The sequence below is a fragment of the Triturus cristatus genome, chromosome 3_1, assembly GCF_964204655.1.
Source record: "Triturus cristatus chromosome 3_1, aTriCri1.1, whole genome shotgun sequence".
Taxonomy (NCBI): domain Eukaryota; kingdom Metazoa; phylum Chordata; class Amphibia; order Caudata; family Salamandridae; genus Triturus; species Triturus cristatus.
Window position 1 is genome coordinate 33378761 of NC_140583.1, and position 16368 is coordinate 33395128.

The 16368-nt window shown below is 46.9% G+C and overlaps 1 protein-coding gene across 6 annotated transcripts in view; it reads left to right on the forward strand.

Moving 5' to 3' along the window:
* The window catches only part of PHF21A (PHD finger protein 21A), a 737785-nt gene that overhangs the window by 497601 nt on the left and 223816 nt on the right, over positions 1–16368 (forward strand). For all 6 annotated transcript variants that reach the window (XM_085646699.1, XM_085646701.1, XM_085646696.1 and 3 more), the window contains one exon: positions 12373–12424. In XM_085646699.1, the coding sequence (XP_085502825.1) occupies positions 12373–12424 (52 nt within the window). The remainder of the gene's footprint in view (positions 1–12372; positions 12425–16368) is intronic.

Below are 16368 nucleotides of genomic sequence, written 5' to 3' on the forward strand. Positions count from 1 at the left end.
GGTCAGTGGCAGTGATCCTCCTGGATCTGAGCGCAGCCTTCGACACAGTCAACCACCGTGTCCTTTTACATCGACTGGCGGATGCAGGACTTACCGGGACGGCACTCAGTTGGATTGAATCCTTCCTCACAGGACGCACGTTCCAAGTGTGGGACGACAATCACCACTCGTCCACCCTTCCACTTACAAGCGGTGTCCCTCAGGGCTCTTCCCTGAGCCCGACGCTTTTTAATGCATATATGGCCCCCCTTGAGGACGTAGTGACACCATTTGACATAAAAATGGTAAGCTATGCTGACGACACTCAGCTGGTCGTCTCCTTAGCCCAACTGATCGACCACCCAGAAAACCTCACCAATTGTCTCATAGAAATCCACAATTGGATGAATAACTCATCATTAAAACTTAATGGGTCAAAGACGGAGGTGATGCTCCTGGGGAAACAATGGACGACCATCCCTCCAGCACTCTGGCCCGACGTGTTCGGGGAAATTCCCCCCCCCGAAGCGTGAAATTAAGACACTCGGTGTGTGGCTCGAACCAGAGCTTTCTATGAAGACACAAGCAGCTAAAACTTCGGGCACCTGCTTCGGGCTCATGCGCACGACCCGCAAGATTCTCCCCTTACTGCCACCTACTTCCAGGAAACTGCTTATCCAGGGACTGGTATTGTCTCGCCTAGACTACAGCAATTTGGTCTACCTGGGAGCCCCTGAGGCCACCCTGACGAAACTCCAGCGGACACAGAACGCTGCAGCACGCCTGCTCACCAACCTCCCCTCCAGAATTGTCCGCCAAGCCGGCCCTCAAAGCTCTGCACTGGCTCCCTGTGCGCCAAAGGGTGCAATTCAAAGCCATGTGCACGACACATAAGCTGATCAACGGATCTGGCCCGGCGATCCTTAGCAACATGATCACCCCCTACACAGCACCCAGATCCCTACGATCCCAGAATGAGAACCTGGCCAACACTCCTAGATTCAAAAGGACTCGCACAGGAGGACGACGATTCTCCGTTCAAGCAGCTGCTGGATGGAACGCTCTTCCTCGCTCCCTCAGACTTGAACCCAACTACCTGGTATTCCGCAAAAAATTAAAGACACACCTATTCCCGAAATAGAGTCCCTCAATAAGTGTCTCTCCTCTCTCCCTCCCCCTCAACAGGATCACAATTCTTATAGCGCGGGGATGCCCTTGGGTCACCAGGCGCTTTAGAAATCGTTATTAAATTAAATTAAAATTAAAGGGCAATTTTAGGGTGGGTGTGGGTATTTGGGCGGCAATGGTATTTTTAGGGTCGGTCTGGATTTTTGGTTGGCAAGAGTAATTTTAAGGCGTAGGGTGGGTATGGGTTTTTGGGTGGAAGAGTCATGTTAGGGTAGGTATGGGTTTTTGGGATTGTAAGGGGATTTTTAGGGTTTAGGGTGGGTATTGATTTTTGGGTGGAAAAGTATTTTTTAGGGTGGATATAGGTTTTTGGGTGGAAAGGAAACTTACTAAAAGTGAGTATAGGGGTGTGTTAGTGTGTATGTGTGTGTGTGTATATATATATATATATATATATTCACTGAAAAAACCATAGGTTTCACACACGTTATAGTTAGGAATTAGCATTTAAAAAACCTTGCTAATTCAATGAAAAAACCATAGGTTTCACACATGTTATAGTTAGCTGGAAATTCTACTGATAAAAAACCAATGAAATTCCCCCGTTATAGTTACTGTAGGCAACTATAACTCACGCGACCGCAATCCTCTGCTGATGCTAATACTGTATTTAGACACTTATTTGCCCATGTCTTCTTCCATTAAATTTTAGCTATACACATATTACAAATATTTTTTTTTCATAAAGACACATATGTCATCAGCAGAGGATTGCGGTCGCGTGAGTTATAGTTGCCTACAGTAACTATAACGGGGGAATTTCATTGGTTTTTTATCAGTAAAATTTCCAGCTAACTATAACATGTGTGAAACCTATGGTTTTTTCATTGAATTAGCAAGGTTTTTTAAATGCTAATTCCTAACTATAACGTGTGTGAAACCTATGGTTTTTTCAGTGAATTTGTACGTTTTTTTAAATGCTAAGTTACTTTACACGCCCACTTAACGCAGTTCGTTCCGTGCGCGCACCGTGCGCGCACAGTGAGCACGCGGTGCGCTTCGCGCGCCCACTTTACGCAGTTAGTGCCGTACACGCAAGGTGGGCACGCAGTGCGCTACGCGCACCGCGTGCCCACGTTACGCACCGTGCGCACATGGAGGACATATTATGCGCTTCCTTGTGATAGGTAATCTGTTAAATTTAATTTGTAAGTGATGACAATAATATGCCATGCACAGAGAGTGTTTTTTTTTTTTTATTAAAATTTTTAGCGTAAGCACACCGTACGCGTACGGTAAGCGTAATCGGCGAAATTTTCAAAAAATAAAAATTTACCGTTTTTGGCCTTGGGGGATCTTTGAGGACTCAACTAACATGGCTATGTGCATGGGCGCTGTCTAAACAGCCCCTTTATATGTTTTTTGCCTTTGTTTACAGCCCCCCCCCTCAGAGTGCGAGAGAGAAAATGGCGGCCGCCGCTTCCTGGTTTCGACCGATTCGAATGTTTACTTAGATGTAACAGCCAATCAGAATCGCGCTCGCGCACGCCACCGTACGCGTACGGTAAGCTTACGGTAAGCTTACGGTAAGCTTACGGTAAGCGTACCGTAAGCTGGCTCAGATATATATATTGATTTAAAGGCTATTTTCTCAGAATCTACTGAACAGATTTACACCAAACCTACAAAAGGCACTTCCTTGACCTGAGGACTACCTCTCTGCCAAATTTCTAGTAATTCTGTTCAGCCGTTCGGGCTGTAGCCCTGTCTAAAGGTCCTATGGAAAAATGCATGGGAAAAACGCGTTTTGGGACCCCCCTTTTATCTCAGCCCCCGCTTGACGAATCCCCCCGAGACTTTCAGGGTAGGAGCGGAGCGTAGCGCCCCACCTATTTTGAGAAATTCGCGAGGATTCGTCGACCGGCGCCAAAGTTATTCAAAATAGAATGTTGCGGATTTCCTATGGAAACAGGGTCCTAACTATAACTACCTACTGGCGACCGCCAGTAGGTAATATATATATATATATGTGTGTATATAGTGTTAAGACTTAACAATATTAATTTTACAACTCGTATGTCTTTAGCATGCTTGCCTTTGCCACGAAAAGTAAGTATTTTACAGGTACATACAAACTCACACACTCTTATACTTACCTGTAAAATAAATACATTAATGGGGTAAAGGCAATCGTGGTAAAGGCATAGTTGCTGTAAAAAATAGTTGTTGTTTAAACTTTCGTGGATAAGGCATCGTTGTTTAGACTGTAGTTGTTCAGGTGGTCGTTGTTCCATCATACAACCGAGATAATAGTTTCCGGTGAACCATATTTGGGGAGGATTGTAGGTTGCTGCCTTTGGAGTCATAAATTAATTATCTACTTTAAATATAGGCGGTCCACTACCTTCCGTGGACACAGTGTGGCCAGTGGGCAACCTGTCCAGATGTCTGGCATGCGGAGCGTATGATCAGTGCATTTGCTGTGTCCTGGTTGGCTGTATGTTCTTAACTCATGTGACATCAAATTTTATGGTGCTTTAGGAGCGGGTGTACCCCCTCCATATGTGCTGTATTGGGGCCAATCTCCTGTGACCATTGCAATGTCGCTGCACTTATCTGTGTGATTGCTCTACGGTTTCCTGTTCATGTGTTTGTCGGCCGGCTACCCCATCTGTCACCCTGGGCCTGGGTCTCAGAGCTTGCCTTTACTGCGTATTTGCAAGTCGGTTTAATGAGGAGTTCACAAATAAAGACACAATTTTGATCTAATAAATGAATGTATCATCATCTATATTAGCATTGACTTTTTTCCATATTAACCGGAATCTGGCACATCAAGGCAGTACTAGCCATAGCAAAGGCAGCGCGTTTTGAGGGAGAGTCACACCCCTAGTTTGTCAACATCCACCTCCAGATGAGTGATCAAGATATGACCTGGACACACAAATCCATTAGGGGCTGAAATACAAGGATTCCTCCGTAAGAGAGAGAGAATCTCCGCCACAAGTTGGTAATAAATGTAATACAATACAGACGTTACACAGAATTATAACAGAAACCACCATATGTAAAACCAAACCAAACGTTTTACAAACAGAAAGAACTCAAACTCCTACAGGATGAAGTAAAGGGACTGCAAGAAATGCAACCCATGGAGAAGGTTTGTCCTGCAGAACACAACCCTAAACAGAACCAAACGCTGGGGCCAGACATAAATCTGAAACTCCTCAACAAATACATGAAGGCGCAGACACCCAAGATGGGCATACTCCAGGAGGGCATACCCATGCTAGAAGAAGGGCACTACACGGCTACCTTGGACCTCAAGGACGGCTATTATCATATACCGATGAACAACCTGCACAAGAAGTACCTCAGGATTGTGGTACACAAATCACATTACCAGTTGAAAGTACTACCCTTTGGGATAAAGTCAGCACCGAGGGTATGCACAAAGAGCCTCATGGGGGTGGGAGTTAATCTCAGAAGACAGGAGATACATGTGTAGCCCCTAACAGATGGCTGGATAGTGTAGGCAAGCTCCATGCAGATGTCGGGTGGGGTGGGACGATACTAATTCAAGCAGATAGGAATCCAAACAGACAACACAACAGCAATAGTACACCTCAACAAACATTGGAGGATGAGATCTTATACCTTGTTGAAGTTAGCGCAAGAGAATGGAAGTGGGTTATACTAAGGAACATAATGTTAACAGCCATACATTTAACAGGTGTCGAAAACAAAGATACAGACGGACTAAGGCGGCTAGGAAACTCCTCGCATCAATGAGAACTCAAACAAGACTTAGTCCATGACCTTATCCAAAGAACAGGCGCACCACGGAGACCAAAATGACAAACTACATTTAGACCCACAAGGACAAGGGTAACAGTAAGAATACATTCAGAGTTCTTCCCCTGGTGACGCCCAGTGTCTTGAACTCCATATGCTGGATGTCAGGAGGGCAGTGATGATCTCATTAAAGGAATACATAGAGCGTAGGAAGAGACCAATTCTTTATCATCGTTTCATCCCCAAACATGTGTTCACCAGTCTCAGTGGTAACCATCGCAAGATGAATAGTACACACCATCCAAACATACTCCATGACCTCAGGGATACCCTTCGAAGAGAGCCCAAGAGCACATCCCACCAGGAAGAGGGCCAGTCGAGCCTCTTTTAACGAATCCATCCATCTATGATATTTGTATGGCCTCAGCGTTGCCATCGGTGCACACATTCAGAAAACACTAGTGCATTGGTATCCTGGTGAACAAGGAAGCGCGAGCAGGATAGAAGTTCTTAAGACACATGTTTACAAACTCGCTCTCACTTGAACCCAGCGTTCAGGATCTAGTCAGTTCATTGCATGTAATCCAGAAAAGATCATGCCGCAAAATGACGCGGTTACTTACTTACCTGTAGGAGTGGTCTTGCAGCATAGTCTTTTCTGAAGTTACATCCCGCCTTCCCTAGAAGAGGTGTGCGTGTTTTCAAACCTGATTAAGAAACTATAACTACACTTAACATTTATGAACTCCTAAAGATAAGGAAAAAAGACTTCAAACGGCGACCATTGGTAGGGGCTTCAGGGGTCTGTCTGTCATAGGATTGGGGGTAGGTCCACCCATCACCTATTGGTCGACACCCAAGAGAAATAAGGTTTTCTGAACCCAACCCCTAGGTGACGGAATAATGCAAAGCCTGTGAATCCATAGGTCTTCAAGCTGCTGAGCTACCCAGACAGGTAACTCGTTTCTTCCGCAACCTCTAGGTTTTTCTAACTGGAGTGTTTACAAAATATGCCCTTCGATCAGGGAAGCATGACCATCGCGTTCCCTTTAATAGGAACATAGGACATTTGGTTATTATTTATGGTGGTGCGAAATGTATTACTCTGAACGCTTGAATAAATAGGTCTCCTACAGGGGGAGGGAGACGGCTGGAGGTTGTCACAGAAGCAGCTGGCCTCAGCAGTAGAGTCGTTTTGGGAGCGCCTTTGCAGTCACAACGATGCTGTCGTTTCTCTTTTGCCCTCTATTAAATGCACAGGTTCGCCCCCTCCCAGGAAAACGTTCTAAACAGGACATTGTAGGAGAGTCTCAGTTGTTCTTTGTATGCACATTGCTTTTGTTTCATTAGGTCTTGCCTGGCGAACGCAGCGCGAAGCGCTGTCGCCAGCGAGATCTATTGTTGCTGACTTGCCTCGGAAGTGAGACAGGAGATGGGCACGCGCAAGGCTTTTGGAGGATTTGAGCCGGTGTACGCGCACGTGAACACACGCAATGTGCACATCTCCTGTCCCGCTTCCGACGACATGCCAGCCCCGTTGGAGGCTCTGTGTGGGCTATTGTTGGCGTAAAGTGTAATTCTGAGCAACAATAGCCCACTTAGAGCCCCCCCAGCCCTTCTTTACTTACCGGGCTGCTCTTCTGCGGGGGGGGGCTCCTCCTCGCGGCTGCAGCACTTCTCCTGCAGGGCTTCCTTTCACTACTTGGAGCCCCGCGCTGTCGTAGGCAGCCTCGGCCGCTGCACTCTTCACCCGGGCCCCCTCCTGGGACCCGGGGCTTCTCTCCACTCCGGCCGCCACCGCGGGGCTCTCCCTTCAGCATGGGAGCCCCGCGTCAGCACGGCACGCCGGCTTCTCTTCCTGCCGGAGCAGGCCCCGCCCACGTCCCGGGCAAGGGCGCCTGACTTCCGGCTTGTTTTTTTTAGGTGGGCGTCAGGAGAATGAAGCTCCAGTTGAATTCTATTAAAACAAGGTTTTAAAAGAGGCAATTTTGAGCATGAGACCACCAAAATAACCCAATTTATGGCTGCAAAGGCAATTGACGAGTGAAGAGCGCTGGTGCAGGCTGGATCGGAGTCTTACGAAACATTTTCGCTGTCAACTAAACCTATATTATAGTAACATTGAAAGATGGTTCTTGAGGCAGCTTGGGAAGGCTCTGTGGTCGCACAGCTTCTCTCCCTGGGTTTTAATTTCAAGCGCATTGTGTGTGGCGTATATGTATTTGGATGAGTGCCTGTAAGAGTTACGGGATTGCGTGTGTGCCTTTCTGTGGGTTATCTTGTTTCTATATGTGCCTCTAGTTATTTTGTCTGTATTAATCGTATGTGTATCCACACATATCGTGCAGCATATCCATTTGGGCTTTGCCAATGTCCTTGTTAGTATGAGGTCTTGGAATGTACAGGCACTGGCTTTGGGTGTAGTATTTACTAAATATGAATAAATATGTTTGCATTTTGTAAATGTCTTCCGTTAGGAATGTTTTCGGCGCATGCGCATATGAAGCTCGTCACACTCACCCTGCCTGCTCCTGGTGGACAGTTATACTATTGAAAGATTTATCTGATGGCCAGACAGATAAACCCCTTTCCACATTGAGAAGCACACACTGAGGGGCACGCACTAAGGCCTATGCCACGAGTATGTCACTATGCCATCCCTGGACACGTGTTTCGAGGTAATTGCCTCTCGTCAGCAGGGAGCAGGTAGGTATGTTGGGTGCCAAGTAGACTGCCAAAATATTAAAGGTAAAATACCTCTCACGGCGTGCAGGTGCGGAACCAAGGCTCGTCAGCCCAAATCGCTCGAGGGAGCTTAAATACATAAACAAAGTAGGTCGCACACTGCTCGTCATACCAGCAAATAGCCCCATAGAACTCTGGATAATGTAGTAGCAACGGTGAGTACGCCTATGCCACGAGTGCCAAGTAGACTGCCAAAATATTAAAGGTAAAATACGAGCCTTGGTTCCGCACCTGCGCGCCGGTAGAGGTATTTTACCTTTAATATTTTGGCAGTCTACTTGGCACCCCGCATACCTACCTGCTCCCTGCTGACGAGAGGCAATTACCTCGAAACACGTGTCCAGGGATGGCATTATAGTGACACACTCGTGGCATAGGCGTACTCACCGTTGCTACTACATTATCCAGAGTTCTATGGGGCTATTTGCGGGTATGACCAGCAGTGTGCGACCTACTTTGTTAATGTATTTAAGCTCCCTCGAGCGATTGGGGCTGACGAGCCTTGGTTCCGCACCTGCGCGCCGGTAGAGGTATTTTACCTTTAATATTTTGGCAGTCTACTTGGCACCCCACATACCTACCTGCTCCCTGCTGACAAGAGGCAATTACCTCGAAACACGTGTCCAGGGATGGCATTATAGTGACACACTCGTGGCATAGGCGTACTCACCGTTGCTACTACATTATCCAGAGTTTTATGGGGCCATTTGCGGGTATGACGAGCAGTGTGCGACCTACTTTGTTAATGTATTTAAGCTCCCTCGAGCGATTTGGGCTGACGAGCCTTGGTTCTGCACCTGCGCGCCGGTAGAGGTATTTTACCTTTAATATTTTGGCAGTCTACTTGGCATCCCACATACCTACCTGCTCCCTGCTGACGAGAGGCAATTACCTTGAAACACGTGTCCCGGGATGGCATTATAGTGACACACTCGTGGCATAGGCGTACTCACCGTTGCTACTACATTATCCAGAGTTCTATGGGGCTATTTGCGGGTATGACGAGCAGTGTGCGACCTACTTTGTTAAGAGCTTGGAGGTATTAGCCCGGAAACTAAACTGTAATTAATAATAGTGATCAATTAATAGGATGCACGTCCTGTAAAATTTATGTTCGCCTTTAAACAACAGTGATGTGTCGGTTTAAGATGGGCACCAATGCCAACTATTTTTTGGACATTTCAAATCGCTCTGTCATGATTGTCTTCTGAGACAACGCGCTGTTCCTGCATTGCAGATTACGAGCGTAGGGAATGATATTACAGGAGCAGCACCAGGGTTGTTGGCTGACCTTAGTGCCTGGCTTGAGCTAGGCCTAAACCAACGGCGAGCAGTATCAGTAGAGCAGTGCCGATGAACAAGGGGGGGGAATGCATTAAGCAGTTTATCCCTGAAGTATGGGGGCTCCTGTGATGGCAGAAGCTGGACTATTGTTTATTGTTGGCATTGAAAACACGTGCTTTGTTCCCATTCCTTGGCCTCCCTTTTTATTTAGATATTATTTTTGCGTGCTGTTGATGTTTCACTGTTTTCTCAGCGATGAGGGGGTGCACATTATGTCAAATGTTACAACGGTTCTTCTGCTGCCAACACGCACTGGACTTTAAATGGGCCAGGTCCAGCCCTGACAGTAATTAAAGACAAGCATTTGCAATTCAGTAGGTCTCGCATTTGCGAGAGTTTCAGCAATTGGCATTGTAAATGACAATGCCTTTTATTTATCTGTTTTAAAAATCAACACAAATAAAAGACATTGTCACTTACAATGCCAATAGCGCAAACTCTCGCAAAAGCGAGACCTATTGCATTGCAAATGCTTGTTTCCCTTTGTTGCTGCTTGGGCAGAAGGCCGTCTGCACGGTTCTGGACAGCTTCCTTCCCTGCCCTGTGTTAATCTCCTGCGAAGTCCCTAGAAAGTTGCTGTCCGTTTTTTGACTTTTACTTCAGTGAACATTGCAGTCACACATGTCTACTGAAGAACTCTCTGTTTACATAAGTTTTGGTACTAGAGATTGGCTGTGAGATCCAGGAGCCCGCAAAGTGCACTTCTAATTCCAGAGTGGCTACTGCCCACTTACCCAGGCTGTGGTAGACTGACCGTGGTGGCAGCATACATCTTGAGTCAGGGATACCTGTACCCCTGGGAAGCAGTTGCCTCCCTGCTGGTAAACTCTGGGCAGTCTCCTTTACCTGGGTTCATTTCTTGCATGAGACGTGTGTTGACAATGAGGGTTTACTGGGTGAGGATGAATTGGTGAGCCGTGGTGTTTAATGTGCACCGAGCTGCAATTAAGTCTGGTGGGCGTTTCAACTCCCCAGTGCCCATCCCTAGTCCTTGCAGAAGCTTGGTGGGTTGGGGAAAGTAACCAGCTATTATCTGTGTTTAGATCACTTTCCCTCTATTCGAGAGGCCCTCCCCTCCCCTGGCGAGGGTCATGCTCCTGTGACCAGGCCACCCTTGCTTGGAGTTAACATTCCTCACTTGTGACAGCGCCAACAGGTTCCAAGAGGTGGGAGGAGTATAGAAGGCGCTATCCCAAGCATCAATCACTGTTGTTCCCAGGACCGGATGGGCCCCAGGAGTTGGACAGCAGCAGGCCTGTGAGTGGATCCGACTGTCCATGAAGCCAGTGGGCTGCTCGTGTTTCACTGGTCGAGGAGTGGAATCCTCTTGCACTGCCGTTCTTCCTGCCAAACCGGGCACTAGGGTCTGGGCTGGAAAGAATTGTGTTACTGTGACTCATTTGCGCCTAGAAACGAATTTGGCGGGCTGACGAAAAAGCTGACTTTTAGCTCACCAGGAAAAGGACTTTGCAGCATCCCAGCACCAAATAAGCTGTCTACGAAACAAACGTGTTGAAGGGGTCTGTGGAAGAGTGACAGCTGTGAAGCTAAAGGTGACTCAGGGCAGCTGTTCAATAAAACATGGAGAACACCAACAAGGAGATCTGGAGGCCCCTTCCTGTCATTGAAGGTGAAACGTCTCCTTCTGTGGCCCTCCACTGCGCTGTGGCCTTGGTGAAACGCATGCCCTTTGAACATTTGATCCTGCTCCAGAACTGGCAGTGCCCCGCATTGCCCTTGTTTGTCCAGCACCAGCCAGCAGCGCCGTCCTGGGGGGGGGCGCTTGCTATTGGAAACTCTAGACTGCGACCAACGGGCTCTGAGATACATGCGCCCCCCCTTTTTTGTGTCATACGAGGGTACGGGCACCTTGACCAGCCACCACCCTCTTACATCCATACCAGTGGTTACTAGACTAGTGGACTAGTAACTGCTACCAGGTACCCCTTACTGGAACCCTGATACCTCCACACTGGTGTCCTTTCCCAGGAAGGCTGGGCAGTGTGTGTGGGACAGTGGGTGGACGGGGAGATGTCCTTCATATCAAAGGCTGAAGATAAGTCGCTGCAAGTCTCGATACCGTTGCCCTAGGTTTGAAAAGTCGCCCTGAGCAGCATGGCCTGTATGTTCCGATGTTAACTGCTTCGCGCTGTGCGTCTAGGCGCTGTAATGTTGCATGAGGTCAGAATTCTGGCCCAAAGGTCATAGAGACTTCTGTTTTTTACTGTGTATCCCAGCTGTATAGTTTCCTTTGCTGTATCAAAGTCCTTTTTTAGCACTGATTTGACATTCTTCTTCGAAGCGGTCTTCCCCAGCTTGCCTCTTTGACTAAGCCTTAGATTGCTCAGCCTTAGTACCCTGAGATGATAGAGTACTGGAAAGAAGTACTTAGTTTGCCATTTAGTAGTACTGCAGCCCCAGGACACCCGTGTTAAACAACTCCAATTAATACAACTGGAGTGTAGGTTCCCTGACTGCTCTGGTGCCCAGGTACTAGGTTGTCCCAGTTGAATATGTATTTTTTTGGGGCCCTGCATGAGTGAATGGCAAAAGAGAGATGTGAAAATGTACCTGGAAGGGGCACATAATGCACGAGTTGTGACATGGCAGGCTTCGTTTGTCTCCATGATCTTGCTACAAGGGCTGTTGTGCAGCCCATCATCGTTGTACTGCTGCAGTTTCCTTGTGATCACTAAAGCGAACGTGTGTTAGCAGGAGTCCCATTTCTCAAACCATACCATCAGTTTTGTGACACCCTCAAGCATCTGCTTCCAGCAGGAAAACACCAGCATCACCATTAAAAATGCATCTGGGACTTCGTAATTAGACGACATTTGTTACCAGTTCAAGGTACATGCCCGGGGGTATAAAAAGCAGCCCTACTCCACTTCTCTCGAAGTTATTCACACTGTGTGTAGCTGGAAGGAAGTGTAGACTATTTGGGGTGATTGGTCAGTTATGTCAGCAAACGGTTGTAACAAGCGCATTGTAATGGTAGTGCGATGCAATGACAGCGTTGTAAACGCTGTTTCCCCACACAAACCGGTGTGTGTCCTGAGGGAGAGCTGAAGTTGCTATTTAACAATTAATTCTTCCAGTTGCAGCCACTAATGCTCAAAGCTGCCTTGGCTGGTATGTTGGTATTAAATAAGTTACTCCAGTGATCAGTCACAACAGCCTTTTTCTGGCCAGCTCCTGCCTTCTTTTTCCACTCCGCTGCCCACGCTAATGGTGGTGCTTGGCAGGTATTCCTTCACATCTTAGTTATGGTGTAGTAGACAATTTGCATCTTAATTATGGCGTAGTAGACCATCACTAGTGTTTATCTGTTGTGCTCCATTGATCATTCCTTATCAGAATGTTTTTTTATTCTCTTTTCAGAAACTGGCTTTCATGGTCTCCCTGGGTTTGGTGACACACGACCACCTAGAAGGTAAGCAAAGGTCCCAGATTTAGCAGTAACTTGTTGCACATGAGGCAGGATCACTTCTCTTCTGTGCTCTGCTTCAACTCCTTGTTCAAGGTCCACACGCGGACAAGTTCAAGCGATTTTTAGTGACATCATAAACCATCAAGCTTTAGGCCGAACGTTTTATAATTGACACCAGAACACTGACTTGGCACTATAGAAACATCATACATGTGTTGGCCATTAGGAGTTTTGTTTTGCTTTACATTTTGATGCAATTTGCACTAAGCGACTTTTTATTTCAAAGCGGTTGAGGTTTATTGAGAACAATGAGAGCTTTCGTGGATTATTCCGCGTGAGGCTAGTTTTGTTTATGGATTTGAGAGCACGTGCATTCTTACTAGAGAAATGGGTCAAACCGAACTTGTTTTTAAGAAGCCAAGCCAGACTATAGAAATCCGATTGTTTAAATCTACTTCAACCAAGACAGAGCTATCAGTGGGTCCTGATGGGAATTCGAATGTTCAATGTTCATGAATCGATTGTTGACTAAACACTAGGCAGTACTAATGCTCCGAATGGTGAGCACTGCTTCTGATTGTCAGCTAACTGTCTTAATTGCACTTAGGATGTTCATTCTTTGTCTGGGGTTAGGACTGGGTTTAGGGAGCACAGGGGAGCCACATGTTGCATGGCTCTTGAACGGGGGACTCCTTACTTTTCGACCTAAAATTGAGCATGAAGTGCACCCCTTAGTGACTTGATCCGCAAGATGGCGAGGCCGAGCGATCCAGCACGTACTCAAACTAGAGACTCACAACTCAGTATGTTTGTAACGTTTGATAAATCAATGCCCAGACAAAGGCTGAAACATTTTCATTTTAGACACAGCATGGCTACACATTAGGATGAGTTTTTGGTGATATTAAACATGAAGGATTAAAAGCAGCCATATTTGCAGGCTCATAATGTGAGTTCAATGGACCAGAGATGGCTTTACAACTCTGAGTTGTTCCTTTGGGGTTACCTCCATAGCAAGTCTCGCTCTGACTATTTGAAACACCCCTGCTGCTGCAATCCAGCTGTGGCTTTCTGGGACCTCTGGTGGGCCCCCCCCCCCCCAATGCCTATGCATGCTTGGCTGTTGCATGCACTTTAAGTTGACACAGCACCCAAACCTTTCCAGGAGAGAGAGTGGCAGACGGGAGGGGATTGCCGTCAGAGCTGGGGCCAGAACAACCCCGACCCACCTCCTACCCCACTCCAAAAGAAATCCTCAAACAGTCGAAGAGCTGACTCTTGGTTATGTTGTTCCTCGGTGCGAAGAGTGTGGTTTCAGGTAACTCAGTGTTTGAGATGACCCGAATTGGAGCAGGGACTAAACTTGCAGTCTACTGTCTCGCAATAGGACCCCTAGCCCAGTAGACACTTCGTGCTTGGAGGAACTATCTTGTCTTTCATCATCAACAGTTAAATAATGCGCAAGCAAGACACAAGCACTCGAGTATGGATTCAGTGCACATGGTTATGAGTCTGATGCATCGGTGTAAATACAGGCTGTGGGTTTACGTTTTCTTCAACCTGGCTACCCCTCCAGGACTACTTAAGACAAGAAGGCATCCCTAGGAATGCTCGACACATGAAGAGTCCACGACAAAGGGGGCTCACCGAGATTCCTTTGGACTCCACAGAGTGCTAATTGATATGGTTGTCTATTCCCTATTACACAGCCCAACCTCTCTGAGACACTGGGCTGTGGATTCCTCTTCTAGGCTGCGCTCCCCTGTAGCAGTATCTCCAGTGCCTCCTTTCCAGTTAGGCAAGCGGCTCCTTCCATCAAAGATCTTCTCTGCAGCATTTCAAGCAGCATGCAGTGCTTCAGGCTTCTTCGCAACATGATATGAAAGCAGTCTTCCGAGGACACAAGCCCCAAAACTCAGCTAGACTTTCTTCTTTCACTGCTGTGCAAAACCTGGTCAAAGGCATCTTGAGACCCTCTCAAGTGAGTAGCGCGCTTTATAAACCCCTGAGTGAAATGCCATGAGAAATCACTGAAACTGTGACTGAACTTTTCCTTCTGGGGGATGACCAAGACTGGTTTACATATTACAGGCTTCTGTCTAGAGAGGCGTGGGGGACAACTAAAGATAGACGGGGACCTGTGCGATAGCTGATGGCTGAGATTGATTCAAGCATTTCTTCCATCATTTTGTTCTTTGTTGCAGTGCGCACCCTAACTGCACTGAGCATTCTCAGACGTGGGTTCCATGATCACTGTGCTCCTGGATTCCACCTATACCTCACAGACAACTTACAGACCCAGTGAGTGCTTGTGCTCACATGTAGAGGGGGCCTTCCCTACCTGAGCTGGTCTAATTATATGGAAGCAGCACCAAAGCTGATTTGTATATGGCTGGTCTCTGTCCAGAGATACATGTGGCTAAAAAATAATGCACTGGAATGCAGCCCCAAACAAATGGCTTGTGGCAGAGATTTATTTAGGCTTTCCTTCCATCACTTTATTCTTTGTTGTGAGTGGAACACAAGACACTGCTGAATGCTGAGCCATGCAGGGGGACCTTTCCTTACTTTTTTATTTTTTTAAATCTTCTTTATTAGTTTTTCACAGGTTATGCATAATACAATCAACCAGCTTTATTATACAAAACAGTACAGTGACATTTACACATTTGGCGCTTGGTGGGGAACGAGACTGCGCTGCATGTTAGTGACGTAAAAGAAAAGAAAACCATATCTAACCTTTTATACATGTCTACTGTTCACTTGGAAATCAGCAAATAAACCAGCGAACTTTTTTTCTATCTCTATATTCTCACATCAGCCAATTCACAATGAACACAAACTATATGATCTCAACTAACCTATATGTACCATGTGATTCGGGTCATATATGAGGTAGGGTGACTGCTTATGTGTGTACTTTTTAAGGATAGCGGGAACAGTGAAGAGGATGGGAGAGACAGGGGGGATGTTGCCCGCATCGTGCCGTCACGTTCTTGCGAAAGCTGGAGGTCTTGTCCAATTAAGCCAGGTCATGCCTGGAGAGTTGCCCAACTCGTACGCTGCTCGCTATATGTTAGCATGTTATTGCTAATGCCCGATATAGGAAACCATCTCATCCCTGTGAGGAACTAGGTGTATTCAATTTGCCCTCCACAAACGTCAAGTATTCCTGCCATTGCATGGAGTTGGTCTGTATGGGGATCTCGAGGTGCATTCAGTGTTTGCGCCACCAATGCCTTGCGGAGATCCAGTAGCCAAATGTGTGTGCTGGGAGCTGCACTCGATTTCCAGGACATAGCTATTCTCTGCTTTGCTAATGCCAAAGCTAGGTCAAGGAATTTATTGAGGTATTTCCGCGCTGCAGTACGCTTGGTGATGCCAAGTAGGAATTGTAGGCCTTGCACAGGAATTGCAGTGTTGGTTGCTTCCCCTAGTGTTGCCGCGTTCTCGTTCCAGTAGGCCCCAAGGCAATGGCATGCCCAGACCATGTGGAGGAACTTTGCATCTGATCCTGAGCAGCGAGGGCATATGTCGACAGATGTGGTGTACATGCGGGCCAGTCTGTGTGGTGGTAAGTAAGTATGGTGTAAATAATTAAACTGCGTATATTTCAGTCTAGCATTCGTGGATATAATTTTGAAATACCATGTTCGAGGCATGTGGGCTGCTGAATTCATATCTGTGCATAGATCGCCGCCTAGTGTTGGGTCCGGATGTTTGCACGTTGTTGTCCTGGAAGAGTCTTCGAAGTATCCTGAGATAGGTGACTCCTCCCCTGGACCACAGTGCGCATGGGCATCCTCTCCATCCTCAGATTGTTTTTTTCCGCCATTGGGTTCGGATGTGCTTATCTTAGCTCAAGTTAGGAAAATTTAGTTTAAGGCCAAAAGGCCTTTAGTTTTCGTCGGTACTGTTCCCGCTCGGTAGCGACAGCTTACTTGCTT